Raw genomic sequence first — 27974 nt, 5'->3', positions numbered from 1 at the left:
TAATTCAAAGAGAGGCAGAAAGCATTTCTTTAAATGGATGAAGGATGAAGGATGAAGTTAGAATATAACTACAATTCTGATTTGTTGGAGTAACAGTCACCGACACCACTTTGGCATCGGTTCTCTCCTTACACTTGGAAGACTTTCGCTTTCAACTCCACTATATATTCAACAATTTTTGCCTTGTTTGCTTACCAATTTTCTTAATCCACATCAGTGACCTGTTCTTTCTTTCTCAGCTGGGTCCTACATAAGGTCTATGAATACTGCTAAACTGTACATGTTTGGGCCCCACAGGGTTCCTAGAATAAAGCATATTATAGGAAAGATACATTACCCCTGTGAGCTCAAAATGAAACAGGCAAAAAGGACAAAGAACGGCCCCGCCGATCCTCAAGAGCGGCATTTTGTTTCGTTTTCTGTCTTCATGCCATGCTGCTTTCATGAGCTTGACGATGCAAGAGACTTGAGATGGTTAAGAAACTCCTCTGGCTCTTCTGCCTGTCTGACTACCTGTTCACCAAATAAAAGATACATTACAACTATTTCCTTTTTCAGTTCCCCGTGTGCAGTATAGATCTCAAAAGCACAGATACACCACCTATGAATAGATGCCACCATGAAAGTGACAACAGAGAGCCAATGCCTAAACTAACTTAACTGGCTGGAGTATGGGTAACACAAACACTACTAAGAGAAAGGATAAAACAACTGGCGCATAATTTTTGCGAGAGAATAAGCAGCAGTCAACTATCAAACCTGAAGCCAAGCAGCAGTCGACTATCAAACCTGAAACCTCTCTCTCTCTCTCTCACTCACGCGCATGTTAGTTTGGGAGTGAAAGGCTCTACTACCATAACATTCTTAGCAAATGGGATCTTTTCCCAGCCCACATATTGACTTCTAATCGTCCATGGATCAGTTCTCCAAAGCATACACCAAGGAATATTTCTTGCTTTTTGCGGAAATACAGATTTTGAGTTTAACTCCCCATCATAAGCCATAATCTGGCTCTTCTATATATGTAATGTACGAACATGAATGTGGGGGTCTCCACACTTCCTCAGGGGATGCAGTAGTCCAACTGCATGTTTACAATTTCACAAAACATTGACCACCACAAGTAAATAGGTTCACTTCGCAGTAACTATGTTGACACTCATTACTGACTAAAACATATAAGGGAACACATCTAGTTTACACCACTATTATCTGGATACAGATGTATATGTGTATAACATACTGAAAGATACTGTATAACATATTGGGTTAGAAATGAAAATATCCCATATCCAAAACTTAATGATCAGAGATACAACATTACAAGAAAAGATAAAACAATTGTAACAGAATGTGACAATAATAGTTGTTGAGATGGGGAGCGGGATCTAGATTGGGAATGGGGGATCATGAAATGCCAGAAGATCCCTATGGTTCGGAGCGCGGTCTGTACAATGCATAGGTTAGGGGTCTAGATCCCCAAATGTCAAGAGATAGAGATCACAACCTTTTGGGTATCTTGATCCCAGCCTTTGAAATCTTGATAATCTCGATCTTCGGGGATCTTACTCCCAACCTTAAAGAGTATATAGTCTAGGACTATATCATATTTTAAGTAGGAATCTCTTTATTCATGGCCAGCAAGTAATGCAACTATATTTAAAGTATAGTTGTGTTAGCTGGCTATAAATTAAGAAAATCATCAATTTTGGTTCTTATCTTGGTCTTTAAGGTTGGGATCAAGATCCCTAAAAGAAGGAATCGGGATCCTTCATAGTGGGCATTGAGTGGGGGTGGAAACGGGTCGGGGCCAGCTGAACCCGGACCCAAACCCGAATAGTGTCCAGGTTTTGGACCCGGACCTGACCCGTTGGGTCCAAAAGTTGGACCCATACCTATACCCGTCAAGACCTCGGGTCCATTGCTACCCTCACTATGAGTTTTTTGTTTTTTCGCCTTTCTTTACAATCATATACCCATGTTATTGCCAACAAGGTCACAATCACTTGCCACTAGATTTTAAGCCGTCTGATTTGTCATTTAATAGAAAAAGATGACTACAAGTTCTTATTGTATATGATCCTTAATACACCCAAACGAATAGGGTTTAGAGTATTTTATCTCCAATAGTTTACGGGTACAGGTCGGATCCAATTGGACCCGAACGCGAATAGTGTTCGGGTCTAGGTTTTGGACCCGGACCCAAATAGTGTTCGGGTCCAGGTTTTGGACCCGGACCCAACCCGTCAGGCCCAAATGTCGGACCCATACCCGAAACCGTGTCGGGTATGCCTGGTGGGTCCCGTGTCCATTGCCACCCTTAGGATTGAGATCCCAAAATGATTTAAAAACCGAGATTCCTTAAAGATCCCTTTCCTAGAGTGTTGGAGCAAGGTTCTGGAGCAGGATCGCGACCTATGTTGGGAGATCCCGACAACTACCATTTGACATTATAAATAAAAGAGTAGACAACAGATATTAAGGCACATCAGAAGCACCTGAATCATGTCCATTTTCGATCCCCATAATGATGGAGACGAACGCAACAGAGGCTGCTGCTTATTGGGGGCCACACCCATTGTTTAGTTCTCCACCACTGAATATTCATAAAAGAGATGTGCAGCACACATGCGAACAACATAAGGCGCACCTAATCATTCTTCATTGCTTAATATATAGCATTGCTTTAAAAAACGGATAGGTGGGGTGGGTCGCCCATCCATCGATCCTGATCCAGATTGGCTAGATCAGCAAGCAGGAAACATGAAAAAAAAAACATATATATGCTATATAATATAAACTACTACAAATGACTTGAAGAATCCAATTGTCTAGACCTTGTGGTTTAACAATCACAAGATTAAAGGTTTGAGTCCTCCCTTTCTTTTTAAGGTTTAATCTATTTAAATATATTATATTATATGATATATGGTATGCATATAAAAAGTTTAAAGAGAAGAGTAGGCTAGGGGCCCTAAACCTTCAAACGTATGGCAAAGGTCAGAGCGCTCTAGCCAATGGAACCATTTAGGCTTTTCGGTATGATCTATATGTTATATAATACGTAGTAACTACTTACCCAAAACAATACATAGCAACTAAACCTGCCATAGCAACCCCAAGCCCAAATGAGAAAGGAGTGGGGTTGTGTTCGGTTGGTAGCCAGCATAAAACTATTGCCACATCCTTATCATTAATCTCAATCCAAAATGGCGGAAGCAGACCCTAAATAGTTGTGATAAGGCTCGGATGACGGTGATGATATATTATATAGTAACTTAATTGCCGATTTAGACCAAGAACTGCTAAGAGCTTCCTGACCAGAATGGCAGTCTTTTAATCACAAATATATAAAGGGAAATTATCAGAAATATACCTTAATTTTTGGCTTATTAGAAAAAAAACCCTCATACTTTCCTAAACTTCGTCCACACGCTTTTTTTTCACTTTTCCTCTTTTTTTTTTAACCAAAATAGCCTTCACGGTAGTCGTATGATTGTGAAAGCATCACGGTACTTAAAATACCATGATAAACATGAGAGATATAAAGCTACTTAAAATACAGTGATGACCACATGGTGTACATAGTATTTTAACTATCAAGATGGTCTCAATGTTTTGAAGAAGTATTTTATCATGGTATTTAACTACAGCAGTGGTCTCAAGCCATCACTATTGGTGCATTTTATCACGGTATTTTTGAGGAGGTATTTCATAACCTTCCTATAGAGCAAAGAGTCCCTCCATTTCAAGACCTGGCCCTTTTCATCCTCCTCCATTGAGGCAAGAACAACCTCCATTGGAGCCACCAAGTTACAGTCTTCCACCAATTCAAAACCCACCTGGAGGTAAGGCACCACCTCCTACCTTTGCACCTTGACGTGTTCAAAAACCACTTCCTATTCAAGTGTCATTGTCTGCTTATAGCCCTGCACCAGAGTAAAAGCCACCTTTGGTTCAGCCACCTAGTTATGCCCCTCTTCCACAGTTAGCCCAAAAGCTGCCTACCGTTCAAGCACCGCCACCTACTCAAAGAACCCCACCACTGCAAAGCCAGCCACTTGTTTACAGCGCCCCGTCAATGCAAAAACCGCCTTCTGTTCAAGCATCACTGCTTATTTATGCACCCCCACCTAGGCAAAGTACATTTCTAGTGATAAAATACCTCCTAAAAAAAAACCGTGATAGACCATCACGGTAGTTAAAAGACCGTGATAAAATACCTCTTCAAAGCATTGAAACTATCACGGTAGTTAAATACCGTGATACAACCTGTGGTCATTATAGTATTTTAAGTAACGTGATTCCTCTCATGGTCATCACAGTATTTTAAGTACCATGATGCCTTCACGGTTATACGATTACCATGAAGGCTATTTTGGTCAAAATATATGAAAAGTGAAAAAAAAGGTATGGACGAGGTTTAGGAAAGTAGGTTTTTTTCTAATAAACCAAAAATTAAAGTATAATTCTGATAATTTCCCATCTATAAATATTGGGAATAAACTATTAAGAACTTTCTAATCTTCCATGGGTAAGTAAAAATTATAGTTTTTACATGTTATGTTTCCACACCAGTGAATGAAGCACGATCCTACGTGGGTCGACTTCGAGCTTTGAATTGCAAGGTGATACAAAAGCCCAAACCTTAGGACTACCCTAATTTTACAAAATCAAGTCCGACTCACATGAGTCACTCGCTTCACATTTTTTTTATTTTTTCATAAACATCACCCTCCAAAATGGCAAAACTTAGGAGTAAATCTGCAGCAAAAGCACCTTTGCTAGATAATAAATTCCAATTGAGAACTTTAAAAAAAAATTGTAATCAATTATCTTATTTTATAACTATTTAAATAAGGTGTGTTAAGGTACTCATACATATGAGTATTTACTCAATGTACTCAACATTTTTGGACACTCAATACCCTTACCCTATAATGTAGCAACTTTTCGTCTAGGGGTATTTTACGTAATTATTCAAGGGCGACGTAGAAATTCATGATAGAAAGAAGAGCATTAATTACTTATAGTGGAGAATAACAGTATTCACATGGTGTGTGACATCACCCACATGGAGCATTAAATGCCACTAAATTTTTAAAGAAATATCTATCTTACCCCTCCTAATGAAGAAAAATACCCTTGCTCAAAAAACTTTATACTGCAAAGCAAGGGTAATTAATGTCCAAAAATGTTGTGTACATTTAGTAAATGCTCACATGTATGTGTACCCTAACATAATCCTTTAACTAAATACCAAACAAGACATATAAATGCCTTGTATGTATCAAGGACTAATTTTAAATTAGGGCAGTGTTAGAATAAGACTTACAAAAATCCTTCTTTTTGATGGATTGAGGATCCAAAAACCATTATATTCCCTTGCAAATCAATTTCCACCAGAAAAATGGATTTGGAGCGCACCTAGGATGTGCATATCTAACTCACCTAGGGTCCATTGAAATGGACGATCCAAATCACATGTTAAGATGGCATTCCAGACACAACACATTCAGAGCTCCAAATTCATTTTGTCTTTCAGCCTTTCAAGACCTTGATTACAGAGGTCAAGGGAATGGATTTGCATGCTTTTCAGTTTTTAATCATCCAAGCTATAGAGTAATGAAGTGGTCTAAGAAAGGTAAGGACCTTAAACATTCCCTTAAGCCGTCCCAAGACTGGGTAAAAGGGGTGGGCTGTGTTAGGTAGGCCGCCAACATAAAACTTTGCTATAACTAATGCAAGTTTAAAAATAATAGGTGTAGAGATGAGAAAGAAGTTAAGATTAACGATCAAAAAATACCAAAACACTCAATATTTTGGATTGATAATCCGAGAAAATGGAGAGTTTAAATAAGATGTTGCACATAGAATTAGAGCTGGGCGAGCGAAGTGCAGATGTGGAACCGGAGTTTTATATGATCACCGCATACCAATGAAGCTGAATGGCAAGTACTATAGGGGACACCTGTGAGACCAGCTTTGCTTTATGGGGCGGAAGGTTGGGCAGTCAAGAAACAACATACCCATAGAATAAGTGTAGTTGAGAAGAGGATGTTGAGATGGATGAGTAGCAAGACAAGAAGGGATAGAATTCGAAATGAATACATGTAGAAGAATTTAGGTGTGGCACCAATAGGCGATAAGATGACAGATAGTAGACCTAGGCAGGCAGGCTGACCATGTGCAACACAAACAAAATACAACACCTGTTAAGAGGTACGAATTAGTTCAAGTGGAAAGCTCAAAAAAGGCAAAGGTAGGCCCAAAAAGACATGGTTAGAAGTAGTGAGAAAAGATATCAAGACTTATGATCTCACTAGTGTATGGCCTTGATAGAGCAAAATGGCAAACCAGGATTCGTGTAGCCAACCCCAATTAGTTGGAAAAAAGCTCTTATGATGATCATCATCATGATATAGAGAAATGAAGGGGGTTTTCGGCTGAGGCAGGGGCCCCACCAATTACTTTTCCTTTAAATTATACAAAACACATCATATTTATTTTTTGCACTTCTCCAACTACTAGTATTGAAATAGATTATATAAGGAAGTTCGCTCATGTTGTAGCATAAGTCACTATGAAACGTGGGGGTTCATTGGATCCCAAATTTTGCACATATGAATATCTCATTGAGGAGATCAATAGAAAAAATAATTGTTAAAAGAATTTGTACAAAAGAAAGTAAAGAATCTTTTGAACATCGGTCCTCCATTTGGTGGTGGACAGTTGCTATAGGACTTCAAGAGATCGAAATTGATTTTTTTTTAAAAAAATTGCTGATTTTTTGAATCAAAGATGTGCAAAAGTTCAGCCATAATCCTCTCTACCTGTGTGTTTTGAAGCTAGCCGATATCATAGCTATCAGCCTGTTGGCTAATGGAATCTTCTCCATTATTTTTATTGCAATCTTTTGAAGGAAGAACTCCAAGTTGGCAAAAGTTTTGGCTGGGACTAAAATGAATAGGACTTTTAGAACAATTGTTTACACTTTGCACCATAGTCTGAAAACTACAACATAGAAACAGACAACTTAGTATTGAATCAATTCTTGAAGGACCCAAGCTTATCAATGACACGATGACATGATCCTGAGTCTGCACATGTAAACCTTTTCAAAGGTGAAGAAGAGCTTTCTATGGCAGTACCATACCTAGGAGCAATCATGAGTGTTTCGAATGACCTAAAACAACCACAGTATGACACTTGGAAAAAAAAATAAAAAAATAAGTTTGTATACCCGGAAACATTTCCAAGTTGCGGGTCAACTAAAAATTCAAGTGAGTCAAAACAATTGAACTAAAATTCTTCAAATTGATCACTGATCAATCTTTTTAGGTTGGTTAAGTTGGAACCTTGATATCTCACTTACAATGGGTGACTAATACCTAGTTCAGCCGATAAAGCATTATCAAGTACCTAGAACTTATGGAATTTACTTACAAAGCTTGTCATCAATAAGCGCACAAACAATGGACTCTCTTAAAGTCACATAGGACTATATGATCCTCCTAATATTCACTATTTTTGCCATGACTCTAGAACAAACACATGCGTACCCTAAAGTCTCCACAAAAATTTAGGGCCAAACACAGTTACCGGAATCTCTCATTGAAGGTCACAATTCTGATTCGAAACCCCAATTCAGTGATTCCAGCAAGGAATCTTCATAGAACCCAATTCCGAGAAGTCTAGAATCTCGATTCCTTATTTTAGGAATCTCGATTCCAACACTTACAGAATCTCAGTTCCAATATTTATTGATTCTTGATAGAAACAAAAAAAAATGAGCCGTCGTCGTCCTCCTTCCCTTCCTCCTCTCAGTTGGGACCAGATCTACGCTCTCTACCCCAAAACCTTCCCCCCGCTTCCTAGATTCCAGTCCTCCTCTCCCGACGGCCCCCGCTCTCCTACTGAGGGTCCTAAGCATCCAAGTGAAGCGACTAAGCGACCTCCCAAGGCCACTTTCTCCAAGGCGGTGACCTCTACAATTCATACCTCTGCTCCCCTCGCCACTCCTAATCTACCAGGGAGGAGTTCCATTTCTTTTTCTCCCTCCCCCTTCCTTCCTTGCATTATCTCAACCCCCACTGATGCAACTGTCCAGCTCAAGCAAAAACTCGCTTCCCACTTGGTGGCCAGTTTTCAACCCAAACGCGACGATGTAAGAGGCATTAAACGATGGACAAAACGCATTTGGGGGGAACCTTCTCTCACTTCCAGACGCATCTCTAGTGGAGATCTCCTCTTCTCCTTCCCGTCCCCTGAGTACGGCTCGCGTGCCCTTCACGAACCTTCTTTAGCCACCTTCCAAGGAGCTTCCTACTTGCTTCAAGCGTGGTCCCCCTCTCAAGGGTCCTTCAGAAAACAGCGATTCTGGCTTATCCTTGACCATGTCCCTCTCTCCATGCACGGTCCCCCTCAACTTTCAGGAAAGTGGCGGAAGTTTGCGGCGACTTGGTTTCTATCCACTGGAAGTCACTTTAGTCTCTCTCTCTTGGCTCCATTCGCCTGCTTCTTAACGTTTATCAAAAAAAAAATATTTATTGATTCTCAATTCTGCAATTGGTGAATCTCAATGCTACAGTTGTTGAAAGTGTTTCTCACATTTAGCGAAATTCGACCACTTTCGCCCCCTTTATTTTTCTGTTTGCTTTTTTTTTAGTGATGTTTTAGAAATTTTGAAGGCATCAAACTACTCGAGGTAGACACTCACTCTCAAGCTACAAGGTGTAGCCATCATTTTTGGCATGAAATGACCAATAGAAACCAAAATGGTGGTCCACGTTCCCTACATACTTCTTTAAGCATGCATTGTATTGATCCAATCGGGGGGGGGGGGGATTGCAACTCCAAGATGTTAGTAATAATGTAATACAAATAATGTAAACATGTATTTATGGCATGTTAGTCAATGAATGGCACTAAGACATGTATTGTTTCCCTCTTAGTTCCCTCTCGATTTCAAAAATGTCGAAATCTCAATTCGACAAATGAAGGAATCTCGAGTCAATATTGATCGATTCCAAGTCTCCAACTCAATGGGAAACTCAATTCCAAAGAGCTAGGAATCTCATTTGATTTTATTTTGGTCGAATCTTGATTCTTGAAAATTAGAATCTCATCCCCCCACGATTCCTCTTGTACGGAAGTCAAATCCTAAAACAGGAATCTTCCAGCCGGCAGCGATTCCACGCTTCCGATTCCAAAATCGATTTGGTTTCCGAATCCCTTCGAGTAACTATGGTGCCAACCACATATTAGGGTTTGTAAGTACCCTTGCCAGGTTGAGATTAGACCTACTCACCAAAACAATGCCCCAAGCCATGCCCTTTGAATCCACAATCCATACATAGATGACTTATGGTTCCCACAATTAGGTGACATTGAACAATCGCAAAGGTTCTCCTTGCCTCAGTGAGGAAGAAATAAAAGGCAAGCCTTAGCCAAACTCTAATCCAAATAGGGAAGATGAAGTTGTGCCAATCCCAAAACCCAAAGAATTTCCCACTTCTAACTTCACCATTTCCAAAAACTTCGCTTTTGTATGAAGCTTCAAATGAACCATAGCACCCATATCCACCCAATGGCCAAATGAAGAATTCATCGATCCAAATAAACATGCACTCCTGACTATAATAAGCAATATATGAGTGGTTTTGACGAGTGATAAAATAACTGGAAATATGCGAATAACAAAGGAGGAGCGAAAAGACCCAAACCACTACCCAAAAGATATCATGATAACCCTCAATTGCAAGAACCTTGTACTTGGAGGTCATACCCACTTCCACAATCTACATTCCCATGAGGATCCTTGGAAATCCACATGAAAAATCATCTGTGCTCCAATTCCAATCCCACACCTAGAGACAATTTTGAGTAATTATAATTCATCCATTTCTCATAAGGAATGTGCCCCATGAAGAAAGGAGTAAGCCTCAAAGTATGATGTGCAACGCACGCAAGAAGATGTCAATCAATTAGTGTTTTTTTTCTGATGAAAATATTCAATCAACTAGGTATCTAGTCCTATATATGTGCAACCGATTAAAAAGCAATTCGTAAAGTTCTTTCCCACATTGGGGTATTTGCCTAAAGAAGCATTGTTTTAAGACCTCGGAACATGTGAAGAGCTCCAAGAAGTTGCTTTGGGATTGTATTACCAGAAGAACGTATGAAAGAGAGCAAGAGACACAAGTCTGACAAAGGAGGATTGCCCCTAGAAGATTGACAATAACTAGTCAATTCTTAGGGAAAGAGCCATCTACCCAACAAAGTGGTCATCCAACAAGAAGATGATCCTAAGAGCACCAATTAAGACCTCCAACCTATTGTGGGAAACAAGTGACAACTACCTACTTCACTTTCAGCTTCAATATCACAAACCCCATAGATAGTTGTTGGGATCCAGATTCAGTTCGGGAGTCGGAGATTGCGAAAGGCTAGAAGATCCCCATGATAGGAGGCGGCATCGGTAAAATGCACATATCAAGGTCCACAATTGTTAGGGATCTTGATCCCAACCTTTTAGGAATCTCGATCCCAACCACTTGGAGATCTTGCTGCCATCCTTGAAGAGTATATATAGTATATATACTCCATAAAGTACAGATTACTTTATTTCTAGTCAAGTAGCAATGCAACTCTATTTACTCTATTAAATGTATAGCTACATTGCTAATGGGAATAAATAAAATCAGTAGTTGGTTGTTATCTTGGTCCTGAACATGGGAATTGATAACCCTAATAGTGCGATCGAGATTCCAAAATTTAAAATCAAGATCCCTTTCCTCGAGCGTCGGAGCAAGATTCTGGACCGGCATTGCCATCTAGGTTAGGAGATCCCGGCAGCTATGACCCCACAACGCCACAACCATCTTATGAATGAATTGGCCACCTTCCTTGAGCAACTTGATTCTTGACATCAACAAGTCTCATGTTGACATGTGACCAGCTAGCTTTACTCCACGCATCTGTCACTTCAGTCATACCTACCGATATCATCAATCCCTTTTGGAAGCTTAGTCAATTTTTTTTATTAGTAGCGAGAGTTTTCCACATGATCATCAAAATCTTGTGACAGGTGTCACGCTCCTACTGCAGAATTGATGCTTGCCACGTCGAAGGCAGCAGTAACTCTAGACCACTTCCACTGGTTAGGCACTTGTATAACTTACAGCTCCCACTTCCTAGGCACTTTATGTTAGACACTTTGCGAGTTCTGGCCCAAATCTGCTCTTTGATCCAAGTCACCAGCATTACCACAACACAAGCTTATGATAAACCACGAGATGGAGTCAAGAAAGATGTTACAATTCTCTCAAACAAAACCATAATGCAGGAACAAATGGTCCAGAGTTAACTCTGCATCCCCACAAAAAGACAAATAATTTGAGAAATTGAAGAAAGAAGGATCCAAGGTGATTGCTAAGAAGAACCTTGCCAACTGCAGTCATCCCATCCAACAGCCTGCACAAATGGGAAGCCAGGGACATGTACACATGGGAAGTGGAAAGTCAAGATCTCTGATGAGATATGGAAAAGCACCTATAGTATACACCATGAAGATGAAATACATAAACCCTTATCTACGTATAAGAAAGAACAACTTACCAATGTCATGGATACCACACAGCAACCTCCACTAAACTGAGGACAATCCAACCCAAGGCAGATGGATCAGGAATAAGCAACTTTAAGCTAGCTGAGTAATTATAGACTTCAGACAGAATAAATAGAAAGTGCATATCCTTTTGGGGAGCCTGACTAAATTTTCCAACAAGGTTGAGAGGGGACGCCAATTCTTTTAAGTTTCAACTTCATGATGCTGTTGGAGCACTGTGGATCCCAATCCTTTGCCTAGGGTGGTGGTGGTAGACAAAACCAATTTTGACAGGCTCCCACACTATTGATGCCTTCCCTAATATACTCTTAAGATTTAATTTTAACAACTGATCTTTTTAAAGAATCTCATGCTCATTCATCCAAAAGACATCCAACAGTTAATCATAAAAAAATAAAAATAAAATAAAAAAAGAAGTAAAAAAACAGAAAAACCATAGATTCACCAGTATCTTACCAAATCATTAAGGCACCAAGCCATGCCATATCATTGAAAAAATAATGGGGAGTGACCCCAACTACCAAGTTCACTGTCCAACACTAGAGGCAACGATTCCAAAATCAGTTTTAGAAGGCTTTCTTAAATATGCTCACAAATCTATCTACCCCTAAATACATCACTCACATTGAGGCCAGGTCAGCTGAGTACATGTCTAAGAATAATCAGAAGCTCTCAATAGGTGACAAAATAGTGCATACTTGGCACAAAGTCAGATAACTTTGTCAAGAACATTGCTAAAGCTCCCATATCTTTTCTTTTTTAATTATAAGACCCCCCATCTTCAGTGCATCAGGATCATGAAGCACCATGAAAATTCTAATTGTTTTTAACCACATTTAACTCTTTCAATCCAACTATTGATTTAGACTACCCATAAAAGCACATGTCCATCAAAAGGACTCACAAGCAATGTATAAATTAACTGGTATCAACAAATTAACGATAGAAATTATGATACTTGCCACAAAGAATTTAGATGCAAAGCTCCCAACAACAACATTCTAAGGCACACCAGGCTAAAATTCCATAAAAATCCATTTTCTTATCCAAAAGACAAATATATATATATAAATATATATATATATGGAAAACTCTTAAAAACACCTATAGGCGATTTTGAATAGTGTTTCACCACGCCACGGACATGCTCAGACCGTGGCGGTCTTTAATCCTTGCCGACCGAAAAAATCGGATGGCGATGTGCCTATAGGCGAAACCACTGTAGCATTTCACATATAGGCGTTGCATAGTGGCTTCCTATATATATATATATATATATATATCAGAGCCTTTTCCCAACTATTAGGGATCGGCTATACAAATCCTGGTCCGCCATTCTGCTCTATTAAGGGTCATACCCTCAATGAGGCCATAAGTCCACATATGTTCTCACTACTTCCAACCATGTCCTCTTGGGCCTACCCCTTGCCCTTTTTTAGCCTTCCACTTGAACCAACTCACACCTCCTCACAACTGGGTCTGCGTTGCACATGGCCAACCCACCTAAGTCTATTTTCTCTCATCTTATCACCTATTGGAGTCACACCTAAGTTCTCTCGAATGCATTGATTTTGAATTCTATCCCTTCTTGTCCTGCCACTCATCCATCTCAACATCTTTATCTCTACACTCATCCTATGGGTATGTTGTTATATATGTATGGAAACATTTATGTAAGGTTGACACCTTAAAATGTAGAATTTAAGGAGCACCTTTAAAATCCTTCGCAAAAGTTTGTTTTGATGTTAGAAAACATCTAATTGATTATCTCGACATTGAGATGTATGGATATGGAGAAAAAAAGATATTTCAAGTCCTAAAAATAGTACATCTTATAACACATCATCCGGACCGTCCATTTTCAAGATTTTCATGTGTTTTACAGATCTGCTTGATTTGAAACAATTTTCGAGCTTAAAATTTTATAATTTGAGATAAAAATAGATTCTCACACCATCCTAGAATTTTCAACACCAAAATTGCATCTCATGAAAAATTCTGGGGGTGCACTTAAATTGATTGTTTAAGGTTGCAACCTTATGCAAACCACACCCTATATATACACCTATATATATATATATATATATATATATATATATATATATATATATATATATATATAGACACACACACACCCAATATTAAGTAAAGCATATAAGAACTTGTTATTACATATAAACTCTTTTTCAATTTAAACATATTTGACATGTACTAATGAAACAACATGTGTAAAACCTCAAACAAATTGACATATCCATAGTTGCAAGAACCTTGGGGGTAAGGCCACAGTCCCACCTTGGGAACTCAATCCCACGGTTCCTCTAAGGGATCTTAGAGGGAGCTAGGTTCAGAGAAGCAAGCATCTCGCTCCCTATAAAATGGGATCTCAGTCTACATGCTTGTAGCCCTCCGGAGCTATAGCATTAATTGAACTATTGCTCCTCGGTATTATAGATTTATTTCTTTAGAATACGATAAACTACGACACATATCACATCGTGGTATGCTAGAATTATGATATTAAAAAACTAAAATTTAATATCATAGTAAGTCAATTTACCATATTTAAATTGTATTATTGTAGTAAATTGGAATACTATAACTATGGCATTGGTAATAACAGTGTTCTAAGAGTTGGCACCGCCAAGGTACTCAGCCCTAGGCTGAGGCGAGTTACTCAAACGAGTCTGACTAACTCGCCCCAATCCAAGCCAAGTTAAAAAAATAAAAAAACAAGAAAAAAATCTAATATATCTACGACCTGCAATATATTTACATAAAAACCAAGATGGCATACTTATTATCTTTACTGCCCTTGCTTGCCTCTCAGTCCGAGAGATCTCGAGCTCGATCCCCAAACTTGAGTTTTGGAACTGTTTTTGTATCTTGTAAAAAAAAGGGCCAAGTACAAAACAAACATCAGGCAATGTTCACAAGGAGATTGGAACCTACAACATGACGTGCAGTAGCCACACATTCTACCCAACAGGTGATTTGAACGTATTCAACATAAAAATTCACATATTATATATATTATTGATACATGATGTACAACTTACTCGAAAAAAAACTCGCCTCAACCATAGCGCGAGGTCGAATAACTCCGCCAAGTCTGAGTGACCTTGGTCTAGTCTCGAAACACTAGGTAATAAGCTAAGGTGTATGATAATGGATCAAGTGGGCCCAACAGGCGATTTGAACGTATTCAACATAAAAATTCACATATTATATATATTATTGATACATACATGATGTACAACTTACTCGAAAAAAGACTCGCCTCAACCATAGAACGAGGCCGAGTAACTCCGCCAAGTCCGAGTGACCTCGGTCTAGTATCAAAACACTAGGTAATAAGCTAAGGTGTATTGATCTAGGCCGAGTCCGAATGACCTCGGCCGAGTACAAGTGACCACTGTCGAGTCTCGAAATACTGGGCAATAAGCTAAGGTTTATGATAATGGATCAAGTGGGCATAGCTTGATCTTAATTTTATCACGTACTATTAATTGATTTCATTTTATGTATAGTGGAGCTTACATCCTTCCAAGTCAAGACCTTGATCCCAATGACATGGGATATCGCTCCAAGGTATCCTTGGATCTAGCTCATTAACTTGTTGAATGTATGGATGTCGATCCTAACCCCAGGGAACTTCCACCATATGGCGGTTCCGCGTTCCACGTTCCCCGAACCGATCCCACTCTTGAACCCGCTCCCACCTCCAACTACAGACATATTAATGAAAAGACCTAAGAAACCATCAGTGCCCAAAGTATATTGCTCTCGTGACATAATATAAGCACTCCTCCCAAGCATCTGAAACAACTTTAGCCAAAAAGGTACTGCATATAGTAGCCCAGCGAGCTAAAGTTCAGCAACCAGCATTCCCGAATTGACCATAAAAAATTTGTTCACAGCAAGCAAAACAATTTTTTTTCCATGTTGCAGGGAATTGAAAGAACATACCTCACCTAGTGCTTTCAAGTTTCATCATCACTAAATTCCCACCAAAGTTGGAAAACTCGCTTGGCAGCATCTTGGAGATGAGGGGCCTCTAGGTGCCTAGGCAACTATCCAGTCGGGCACCCAGAGACATGGGCACCCAAATGTCAATTTGTTTTTTAGTGGTTTGGTTAAATACCAAACCCCCCTAGATATGAGTTAAAAATACCCAATGTCAAAAAAAAAAAAAAAAGAAACAAAGAGTAAATCCATGCATTCGTAATCATAAATTGTACCAAATAGTCAAACCCCAAATTTGTAAACAAAGTTAAAATCCTAATCCAAATTTGTAAACAAGTCTAAAACACATCAAAACCATATGAATCTACATTCTAAAGATAAAACAAATCATAAATACCACAAACTAAAAAGAAAAAACATAATATGTATAAATATCTCATAAGAAATATATAATTGCTCATAAAGCCCTAATCCAAAACTTGAAAATCTCTAACCTCTTAAACGGAATCCTTCAAGCTTCAAAATGGTGAGTTATGGTTGCCAAAAACCTCTTTTCACAACCGCTTCAAAAGCCTTTTTTCACAGCCACTTCAGCCCCAAAAGGTTTGGGTGCAAATGCCTTTCTATTTTGCAAGAAATTGAATTTTTTTTATTTTGTTCAATGTTCAATCTTGGATTTCTCACAAGAAATCTGGATTTGAACGTGTTTTTGGTTTGAAATTCGTTCTCCAAGTTTTTTTTTTTTTTTTTTTTTTTTCTTTTTTCTTTTTTTTTTTTTGGTTTGGGGGGGGGGGGAGGGGGGGAGGGGGGGAGGGGGGGAGGGGGTGTAAATGACACCCATGCTTTTAATACAAAGGTTTGAGGGGCAAAAAGACTAAATATGCCCCTACTTGAGGTCCATTTTCTCCCCTCTCTAAATTTTTGCAGCTGCCTAGGCAGGAACCTAGGCGACCTGCCTAGGTGCGTGCATTGTGACATGGCCCCATTCTGCGCAACAAGGCCTGGGCGATGTGCCCAAGACCTCTGGCAGCCTAGGCGGACCAACTTTCCAACCTTGATTCCCACATTATCATTGTAGGACTATTGCAATTAGTCTTCTGAATTGAAAATCTATCACTTATTAGCTACAAAGTGGGCAAATTCAAGGAGGAAACACACTTCTACAAATGACAACTTGTTGTGAATACTCCATTTAATTAGGAAACACACTTCTACAAATGACAACTCGTTGTGAATACTCCATTTAATCATAGGCATTGTAAGGAATCTAATTTGTTAGCTCACCTTATCCTGACAAATGTAAACTTTTGCAACAAGGATTACAAGATTATGTTCAATCGAGAATTTCTCATACAAGTATGACGGACTCACCCTAAAACCGGGAGACATGAGGAGACAAATGTACCACTTCACTCCTCTTTTAGGCAGCTAGTGTAACAAATCCAAGGCACATATCATCACAAGAAAGAAAAAAGGAAATCTATGGGACATGCTTACAGGACACCACAAGAGAAACAATAGGCCATATAGAGTAATGCCAGCCTTTAATTAAGGGAAGTAAGTACTAAAACTCACTCTGATGACAAAAATAATCCAGGAAGAGCATATCTATGTGATGCATGCGGTTCTAGACTTGCTCCAACTAAATTCCAGCCTCGTGTGAGAAAAGCTCCAGAATTACTTTTAATAATTAGCAGCTAATGAAGTGCACTTGAAGTTTCAGATAGAGGGGAGCTTAAATGCCTAAGCAATTCCCCGGAATTCACCAAAATAACCAGCTAATCAGCATGATATGCTATGGTGATATCTGGAAATATGATATAACATGAGATACGTACAAACAATCAACGTCAATCACCTGATTGGTCATTTGACTCTATTCAGCTAGTAATTTTGTGTTAAACATTGTCAACAAGTTGCTACATTCAGTCGTTCACCATATGCAGAGGAAAAAAGACAATACAAAAATGCATTACTCAAATAAATGGATGCATAAGTAAATTCAACAGCAATCTATGCAATATCTGTGCATACCAAACAACTTTTAAAAGCAAGGAGAAGCAAAATTCCTCAAACTTTCAATGATCAAACAAATGATTGATAGTCCAGAATAATGAAATGGTAATTTCAAAAGCCAAAACGTATGTTTAATGGTTATGTCAGACCGGTACTTTATGAAAACTCAGAATCTTGAATGCCTAATGAGCATATCTTACCAGAACTTACGAAAACATAGTATCTTGATAGCTTCATCATGCATACATACCTGTACAGGAATCTCTCTTGGGAATCCCATCTGAGTGATGAAACTACAGCCAACCTCCTTCCAATTGATCTCACCCTCGTGACATGAAGACCAGTCACTAGTTGAATGAAACTCCTCTTTAACATTTCCAATGTCACGTCCTACCCAGACATACAGCAACTCAGGCTTAAGTTCACCTGACTGTACATTTGGAACTAACAAAAGAAATACCATCATTGATTCAAGTAAACCCATATCAAATCTTTCGACTTTTTCGATAGCAGGCCATCGTAATAATATTGGTGTTGTTAGATTTAAACTAAACTCTTTCTGATGAGTCAAACCTACCACCTGGTCTCCATTGGAACCCAATTCTTTGGCTCCCAAATCCCAATCTCTTCTCCTAGAGTTATCAAATCCTTTGAAATCAAACTGACAACTTCTATTTGGCATGTCCTCCTCAAAAGAGGAGAGAGAAAGAGAGCGTTCTGCCCTGAAGAGACACCGAGAAGATTCATCAATCAATTGAGGCAAAATCAGTGGCGGAGAAAGGCTTCCCCTTCTCGCTGCAAGAGATAGGAGGTTTCCTTTTGATGGCGGAAGAGAAGCAGACTTTGCAATAGGCTTTGGAGGGTGCCTCGAAGCAAGAGGCTCCACTAAACCTGATATCGTAGGTGAGGACTGCGAAGAAAGGAATGAATAATCAGACCAATTCGATGAAGCAGGAGACACTGTCGATGAACGAGAAGACTCAGAGGGTGAGGGTGACTTCGAACTATCAGCCTTCAAGCTTGAACTTGAATCTGTAGAGAAGGAACTCGGTGACAGATAGGGCGGCGAAGCCAATGAAAGGGGATCCACAGAGAGAGACTGTTCATCCTCTTCCTTACAGGAATCAATGTCTAGTGACCTGCTCATTCTTGATCCGTACCCCAACTCTTTAACATTCCCGCTAACGAACTTACGCCTGAGCTTGCCCCACCCATTTTCTCTCTCTGGAAGCCGGGTTTCAGAACCATTTCCTGATAATGGAAATGGAGGCACAAAACCGCCTGTTAATGCCCTCCGAAATATCTCAAAATCCACATCATAAGAGTCCACCTTCTTCGCCCCCATAGGGAACTTCTTCACCATTTCTACATGTTCCCTCTGCGATGACAAAGCCACACCCTCTCCAACAGTTGGTCTCAAGTCTGAATCATCAGCCAAAACTGGCCCTCTCAAGAGTGCATCCCAAAACTCAGCAGGCTCCTCTCCTTCTTCAATGACAACAATTGGGCCCCTTGCTCTCTCGTATCGCACAACCTGAAATGCAGCTGCCTTTGCATCCCTTGCCATCACATCATCACACACGCACCCGACCCACACATAGATCGCCCATGGCACATGCACGATGAAAGCACCCCTCGAGTCAAGGGCCGATGCCACCGGGCTCTCCAGCATCTTCGGCACCAGGTGCAATGGATCATAAGGGGAGTGAGGAGCCATTCTATACATGCGTAGGACAGAATTGGGACTGAGAGGCACAGCGTGCACACGCTTCTGGCATTGGAGGAGTTGGCATGCGAAGCCCATGTTTGGGTTGGTGACTCCTCTTGCTGCCTTCACGAACTGGAAGGCATCCTCGAAGCTCTGGCCATCGCGCCACATGAGGTACGCAATCACAAGGGCCGTCGACCTGGACACTCCCTGGCAGCAGTGCACCAGCACCCGCCCCCCCTGCAACCTCACGTCCTCAAAGTAGTCGAATACATCATACAAGATGCTGGTGATGTCCTCTGAGGGTGTGTCCTGGAGCCACAGAGTCTTGTAAACTAGGTCCGACCTAAAGTACTCCGGGCAGACAAAGCCAACACAGTTGAGGACATGCGTGATACCATTCTGCCTAAGGATCTCGCGGTTCTTGGCAACGGCATCGCTGCCAAGGTACACATGCTCTGCAACTCGGGAGCACTCCTTGTCAAAGAAGGCCAATTTATCCCGGCGAAGCTCAAAATCAGCCTTAGCAGGCCGATTAGGTTCAGAAGGTTTAGGGGCGCCAGGTGTTTGCGGTTGGGGCCACTCACCCAGGTCATCAGAGCCAGCCTTGGGCCACTCGTCGGGGCATTTGCGAGAGATTGAGAGGGGTTGGAGCGGGGGGAGAAGAGAGCGACCTTTGCAGTTGCTGTTGTTGTTGTTGCTGTGGGAGCGCCTTACGTTGGGGTCGAGGGAGAGGGGGCAGGGAGGGGTAGAGCGGGAGGACGACCACGAGGCAGAACGCCAGAAAGTTTTGCGGGCAGGGAGTTGATGGTCTTTACCATCTCTCTCTTCACCCACCATCCCAGCAAGAGCACCCCTTCCCTCCCCAAAAACCCTAATTTAGAGCTGTCTCCCCCTGTACGAGTACAGGCCCCTTGGACCACCAACACAAAAACTGCGCCATCCGACCTTTGTTTGCCTGTAGAGAGAGAATTGGCGAGGCAGAGAGAGAAGCGGCAATTAGGGCTAAAAAGAGAGAAGGAAAATGTAAGAGCGAGGTTTGAGAGAGGGAAAATCAAGAAAATGAGAGAAAAGGGGCGGGAGGAAGAGAGAGAAAGAGAGAGAGAGAGAGGGCAGAGAAGAAGGGTGGGGTTCAGAGGATGGATGAGAACGGGAAGAAATGAACAAACCCTAGGAGGCCCGTTCCAGAGAGGAAGGAAGGGGGAAATTAACTAACCATAGTTAGTTTGGAAATCGGAAGGAGCGTAAGCAGGTCAATGGAGCAAGTGAGAGATGGAAATAGTGGAAAGAGAGTTCAAAGGCGCCCGCCGTAATGCGGTGCAAAAACATCCCAAGTGGGACCCCAACGGCGTAATTGGCAATGCCCTGGCCTTAAACCAAATCAGTTTTTGTACATGGACGAGGACGTTACAACCGTAAGAAAAATCGAACATGAATGATTAACCGGATATGGGGCCGGACCGAATCGGTAAATAAACCCGTTTAATCGAACAAGTTTCCGATGGTTTAAAAAATCTTAAAAAACTTTAAAAAATATATTTAAATTATGATTAAACAAAACATATCCAAATAAAAAGTTAAAAATAAAAAATATATATATATATATTAAACAATTGATTTGTGCCCAAAGATAATTTTGAAATTTTTAAAAAGATCAAAAAAAATATAAAAATAAATATTAAAGGCCAAAACAATTTCCAATCGTTTTCAACATGATAAAAAACATTAACAAATACATTACAAACAAAATCTTTTATTTTTTGATATTTTATATAATTTTTTTTAAAAAATACTTGACCGGTTCCACCCAAATCAACCAAAACTAGAACGAGCCAAAACCGCCTTCAATTTTGAAATCAAAGGACGTGATTTGAAATTGGTGTGGCTGAAGGTGTAGGATTAACTATGTCAAAATATTAAAAAAAAATCTCAAATTTGTAACACGTCACATATTATTATATTTGATATCAAATAATATGATTTACTAAACAGTGCGGTTTCTATAAGGTTGCAACATTAAACAATCCACTTAAGACACATTTTCAAATTTTATAATAACATGTAATTTTGGGGGAAAAAATTCTTAGGATTATCTAAAAATATATTTTCATATCTAATTATAAAATTTTAAACTTCAAAAATGGTTAAAATCATGTAGATCTATAAACATGTGAAAATCTTGATAATTGACGGCCTAGATAATGTGTTGCAAGATGCACTATTGTTAGAACTCAAAATCTTTTTTTTTATACATTTGTACATCTCGATTTCAAGATGATCAATTAGAGGGTCTTTTAATATTAAAACAACCATTTCCAATAGATTTTTTAGGTGCATCTGTAATTCCACATTTTAAGGTAGCAACCTTATATAAACTTTTCCCTTTATTAAAATATACTAATAGACTAAAATACTAAAATCTATACCCTACTAAAATGCTATAACCTCATATAAATTACACTCATACCCATTTTTCCTCCAATGTTTTTGTTTGATGACTATATTGTCCTCATCACATATTTAATACATCTGTAGCGCTACAAAAGCACCTACAATTCTTATAGAACCGTGGAGGTTGTTTAAACCCACACCCCCAAGCATCTCCCCGCTCATAGGACCCTTTGGCACCACCATGGTTTGAGCAGGTCTTTGGCGGTACTATTACAATGCCTTTGGCACCGTCACATCTCTTGGAAGGTGGAGGAGCGTTCAGCAACCACATATCTAGCAGGTATATGATGGTGTGTTAGGCACCTTCAGGCTAGTAGGTCCATTGTGGTGCCGCCATGGACCTAATATATCCATGATGGTGCCTTAGGCACCCTTCAACTCTAACAATGTATGTGGCGCACCATGGTTTGTATGAAAACCGTGGTGCTTTGTAGCTCTATGAATTATATCTAATCTGAGATGAGGGCATGTAGACACAACATTTTTAAAAACCGGCAAATTATGTAATACTCTTGAACCCTTAAGACCACATTGTCCCAGTAAACACCCCAACTATAGACCATCATAGTCTGTGATCTCTATTCTGTGATCCAAAATCCTATAAGATCATTGTTTTAGTAATAAATCAAGTAAAAATAGCAAAACAACTTATTTTTGCCTGATTTTTTGTAGGCAATATCACAAAAACGTAATTGCTAATTTTGGTCAGATTTGGGCTCTCTTTTACCCCAAAATGTAAATTTGGCTGGCAAATATATATCCATTTTAGTATGATTTGAGTCTTTATATAAACACATTTTGTGACCCATTTAGGGTGGATTTTGTTAACCCATCGGGCGGTAAATCTGAAAGCCAGAGAATAACCCTAGACCTAGATAAGCAACCTTAAGCGCTAGCCGTCCCCTTTCTTTGAAATCAACTTTTAGCCTAGATTAGCAAAACTCTACTTCAACCAAGCCAAGATTTGGTCAAGTTTGAAGAGAGAATAACAGATGACATACGTACACAGCCGTGGTTCTGATACAGGTAAGACATTGAAGCCTCGAGCGTCCCTAGCCAGGTATTTTCCTCATCATCATCTTTTCTTTTATTTTTCGGTTATTTTGTTTGATCTAGGATTTTATTCTTATTTCATTTAATATTTCGTGCTTTTGGATTTCTCATCCTCTTTTCCTTTTTTTTTTTCAGTTATTTTGTTAGATCTAAGATTTTATTCTTATTTCATCCAATATTTTGTGCTTTTAGATTTTTCATCCCCTTTTCCTTTATTTTTTCAGTTATTTTGTTGGATCTAGGATTTTATTTTTATTTTATTCAATCTTTCGTGCTTTTTGGATCGATATTGGCTCTGCCACTGATCTGAGAGCGGATCTATTCGTTTTTTAGTAGATCTGGCCTCATATCAAAATTTAATTTTCGGCACTCTCTATCATTTTTAAAAAATCAGTTTGTAGTACGGATCTGAGGGATCTTTCTCTGAAGATCTATTCGATTTGCATCGTAAATAGGGCAATGTAGTCATTAAACAAAAAATGCAAGAAAATGCGTAAGAGTATAAATAATGCGAGGTTTTAGTATTTTAGAAATATCCATAACTTTGAGAGATATTTTTGTTCGTTTCCCAAAATTTCGAATAGTGTAGAACAAATTTCTTTTATTTAGGGAAATTAAAAAAATGTACCTTAATCTTTGAATTATTGAAAATAAACCCCAAACTTTTCAAAACCTCATTCAGGGCCTTTTTTTTGAGTGAGTAGACGAAAATAGCCTTCACAGTAGTCTTAGAACTGTGAAGGCATCACGATTGTGATGGTCATGGCGGTTTGTAAGTCAAAGGTAGTTTTGAAGCATCACCACACTTAAAAAACCATGATAGTTTATTGGATTGTCAAAATTCTAATTTAATTGTTATAACCCTTACCTAGGATCACAACTTTTTAAGTGCCTTGATGCCTTAACGACCATCACTATTTTTTAAGTGTCATGATACCTCTAAACAACCATCATGATTGTTTGAAGGCCATAATGCCTCAAAACATTAAACCATCCATGATCATCATGGAAGTAAATCTACCGTGATGTGTTCATGGTTCTAAGACTATCATGAAGGCCATTTTGATTAAAAAACACAAAAAGTGAAAAAAAAGGATATATATGATGTTTTAAAAGTTTAGGATTTATTTCCAATAATCCAAAAATTAAGATATATTTTTTTTTATAAATTCTCTTTTATTTAACTCAGCATCCATAAGAACATCTATGATCACGGGGCTTATCAGCTTCCGTCAAGAAATCCATGGCCATGAGGTTCATTAATATCCCATAAAATGTGGGATAAGGAGGTAGAAGGGGGTCAGGAAGGACACATCAAAATTCGGTGGTGGTTCTAATTGGTCTCCCTCTAACATTGATCCACTAATTGGACTGATGGTGGTAACCCTTGTGACTATAGATGTGTGTTGGATTCCAACACATCTTGCGTATAGTACATTATTGAATGACCGAGCTGCAAGTGGGCTAGGTTTGGCTTGAGGGTTCGAGCATGCCAGGCGGGCTAGATCTAAGTTCTAATAGAAACTTGTTGAGCACCGTCTTGCCTTAAATTTACGCTTGAAATAGCGACAGGCGGCCTAGAAACCAGGCCGTGATGGATTGATAGATGCGGTTATGAGGTCAGTCCTGAGAATGCGTCATATGTCCAATGGGCCACACCAGGTTCATAGTTGCTTGACTATATAAAGGGTAAGGTTTGTATAAGGTGCGCGTCAAAACTATCCTGAATATGTAGTTTTGGTGCTGCAAACCCTTACAATGATATGAAAATCTATTTTTGCCCCCCAATTATAAAATTTATGATCAAGCAGATCTATATAGATTTAAAAATATTGAAAATAGACAGTTCAGATAATGTGTAAAAAGACGAACTAGTTTTAGGACTACAAATCTTTTTTTTTTCATGGCTATGAATCTCGATGTTGAGATGATCAATTTGTCCACAATAGGAACAACCTTCTCTAATGGGGTTTCAGGTGCACCTTATCTGTATGATATAAGGTTGAAACCTTATATAAACTTTTTCCCAATATAAATGTTATTGTAGAACACTAGGACATGGATGTCCTTGGTCAGTGTTGATCATTTTAACCTTACAACTCAAATTCAAAACCAACATTTCCATTTTTCTTTTTCTTTTTATTTTGTCCTTTTCTTAACTAGCGAGGCTCAGATGAGCTCCATCTTATAATTAACTTCGTGGTCCTAGGTTGAGTTATTAGGCCACGCCAAACCTAGGTTCCACGTTGTAAATACAAGCTCAACCAGGCCCGAGTCAGCCAAACCAGACCCGTGGGTTACGGCCAGTGGTCCAAGCCGCAACCTAGCTTAGGGTTGCCTACACACTAGGGACAAATAAGGCTGGCAAAGGGCTAGGCCCAGCCCAGCTCTATTCCCTTGAGGGTTGGCCCAAACCCAGCCTTTGCCCTATTGTGACCGCACCAGGGCGGGGTAAAATTAAAGAAAACCAAAGGTAAACAGATAAAAAAAATAAGAGCTACACCTAGCTCAAATGGGCCAGGCCTCTCTTGCCTTGGGTCAGCATGATCCTCGGCCATATTTATAGCCTAGGACTATAGTTTTTCAGGGCTGGTTTGACCAAGCTACGCTGGGCAACCGGGCTTATTGTCACCTCTTGGAAAACCATGTGTTATGAATTTCCATTCAAGAGTGCTTGCTAGGCTTGTAAGTGTTTCAATTTTATAAAGGAAAAGTTTATATAGAGCCGAGGTTCTAAACAATCAAATTAGAGTCCATCTCAAAAATTCACTAAAAGAGGTTGTTTTGATGTCCAAATATAAAAAAAATTCACTATAACAAAAATTTATAGTATTGAAACCACATTTCTCAATACTATTTGAAGGTGCGCTTTATTTTGATTGCTTAGAGCCTCACAAACCGCACCCTTTTACAAATGCACTCCAACGAGCACTTACAATCGGGGCTGACAATAGGCCGGGCATCCGCGGGATATTGGAAGTTGGACTGAATGAAGCCATGTAGGTGTAAGTCATGCAAATGAAATGAGGGAAGCCATGTAGGTGTAAGTCATTCAAATGAAATGGATAAGGCATGCAGATATATCTAGCCGTACCAGTCCAAATACATGCTCCCTTGTAGGACCGTTGTCCAATCAATTTTGTACGCTGATGGTGCCTAACTCGGGGATATTAAAAAAATTAAAAAAAACAGATAAAAAAATTCTACAACATAAGGAATCATTTGAGATAAGTCATTTTTTATGTTTTCTATCATTTTGGCAAAGATTGAGATATGTTCTTTTACATTTTCTCATCTTTTTCTTATTATTTAAAAGATACCCCCAATCACAACTTCTTTTTTTTTTTTTTAATTTATATTTTCACTACTTTTTTTACCATCTTTTTGAAGTGTGTTGCTTAATCTTTATTCTGACAATACATTTCCTAGTTTTTTGAATATTTTTATATTTTTTAAGTTTTTTTTTTGCTGCTATGGTACTGGACACTAATCAACCAAGTTATTCAAACTCGGCCCGAGTAATTGGCTTGGGCTAGGACCGATTACTCAGTCCAAGTCGCACTTTTTAACATTGGTTTTACAATTAGCCACAACCTACTCGCTCGTGTCTTGCAGAGGAGTGGTGCTACATTTTGAGATCTACATGCCATCCCTTAGGGTTTGTTCATCACTAAATCTACATGGAGGATTGCATTTGACTGAAGGCTAGAAGCATTGGATGAGAAATGTCTTAAAAGCCCAATTGAGTTTAGAGGCCTATCATGCCTTGAAGAAGATAGTCAAGGTTTACACATTCAAGCAAGGGTACTTAGACCGAGTCATTTGGCACCTATTGTCATAGTAAAGGTGTTCTCTCAAGGAAGTTCACGCCAAAATAGCAAGGCCCTTACATCATCAAGAAAGGTCCTTAAGCTGAGGTCATCATCTTGCAAGGAGCAATGGAGAAATTTCCATGGCCCTCATAAATGGCCAATTCTCTATGTTCGGCCTTAAAACATCAGGAAAAAAAAAAAAAAAAACATTTCACAAGCTTCCAAACGCTACTTAGCCAGTTAAGCCAGAATTTCGCATAATTTGCACCATACTTCTTTAAAATTCTAATTATAAGCCTAAAAAATAAGACACATCCCTAAAACTATGAATATAGTCCCTTTGGAACCCATTCTCATCTTTAAAACCTCTAAAAACCTCCAAAACTTTAGAGAAATCTCTAATATTATGAATGATTTACCTTTACGACTAGATTTAAGATAAAATTAGTGTATCAGAAAATCAATTTAGTTTTATGCCAGATAGGTAAAAAACTGATACCATTTTTCTACACAGGTAATTGATTGAGAAGTTTAGGACCATATGAAAAAGACCTCCACATGGTCTTTGTTGATCTAGAGATATCCTATGATAGACTACCTTGAGATTTGATTTGGTGGGTGTTGGAAAAAAAATGAATCTACAGATACTATATCGACTTGATGAGATATATATACGAGGGAATACTAACTAGTGTGCTAACAATTAGTAGAGAGGTGGATGAGTTTTTAGTGATAATAAGTCTACATCAAGGATCAATATTGAACTCTTACCTCTTTGTTTTAGTTATGGACGACTTTATTAGATACATACAAGATGAGGTACTGTGGTGTATGTTGTTTGCAGACAACACAATTTTGATCGATAAGGCCCGAAACAACGTCAACACAAAATTAAAACTTTGGAGAGATGATCTAAAATCTCAAGATTTTAAAATTAATCCGACTAAGACATAACATATAAAATGCACGTTTAGTAATATAAGAGTAGGAAAGAGAAAATAACATGTTTTGTGCTAAAACATTAAGTCAAATACTATAATGTTGGAAACAATTAATTCTTTTGCTTTGGTACGGCAAGTAATTTTTCTGCTTTGATAGGTATGTGTCCCAAAGGAATGGATGTTTGTACGCCATATACTGCTTTCATTGAAGTTAAATAAAGGGCAAGTACAAATGAGGCCATTTACTTTGTTTGTCATAATGAACTTTGGCCTTTAAATTTAAAATCAAGCGGTTGGGGTTGTGCCTTTGATTAGGCTAAAATCATGGGGTTGGGTTTGTGCTTTTGATTAGGTTCAAAATCTACAAAATTTTGCAAAACTTTACGACACGCCGGAAA

General features: G+C 39.1%; 1 protein-coding gene across 1 annotated transcript; it reads right to left on the bottom strand.

The window, feature by feature from the left end:
* Positions 1-13: 13 nt before the first annotated feature.
* Positions 14-20240, bottom strand: MKP1 (mitogen-activated protein kinase phosphatase 1). Its single transcript, XM_011628178.3, has 2 exons — positions 17862-20240; positions 14-513 (listed from the first exon to the last, which is right to left on the bottom strand). The coding sequence occupies exons 1-2, from the start codon at positions 20157-20159 to the stop codon at positions 442-444; spliced, it is 2370 nt and encodes a 789-aa protein (XP_011626480.1). The 5' UTR covers positions 20160-20240; the 3' UTR covers positions 14-441.
* Between the last annotated feature and the right edge of the window lie 7734 nt (positions 20241-27974).

Source organism: Amborella trichopoda, chromosome 6, assembly GCF_054954075.1.
Source record: "Amborella trichopoda isolate Santa Cruz 75 chromosome 6, AtrichopodaSantaCruz75HAP2 v2.0, whole genome shotgun sequence".
NCBI lineage: Eukaryota > Viridiplantae > Streptophyta > Magnoliopsida > Amborellales > Amborellaceae > Amborella > Amborella trichopoda.
Note: the sequence above shows the minus strand (reverse complement) of the source record. Positions and strands in the feature narration are given on the sequence as shown.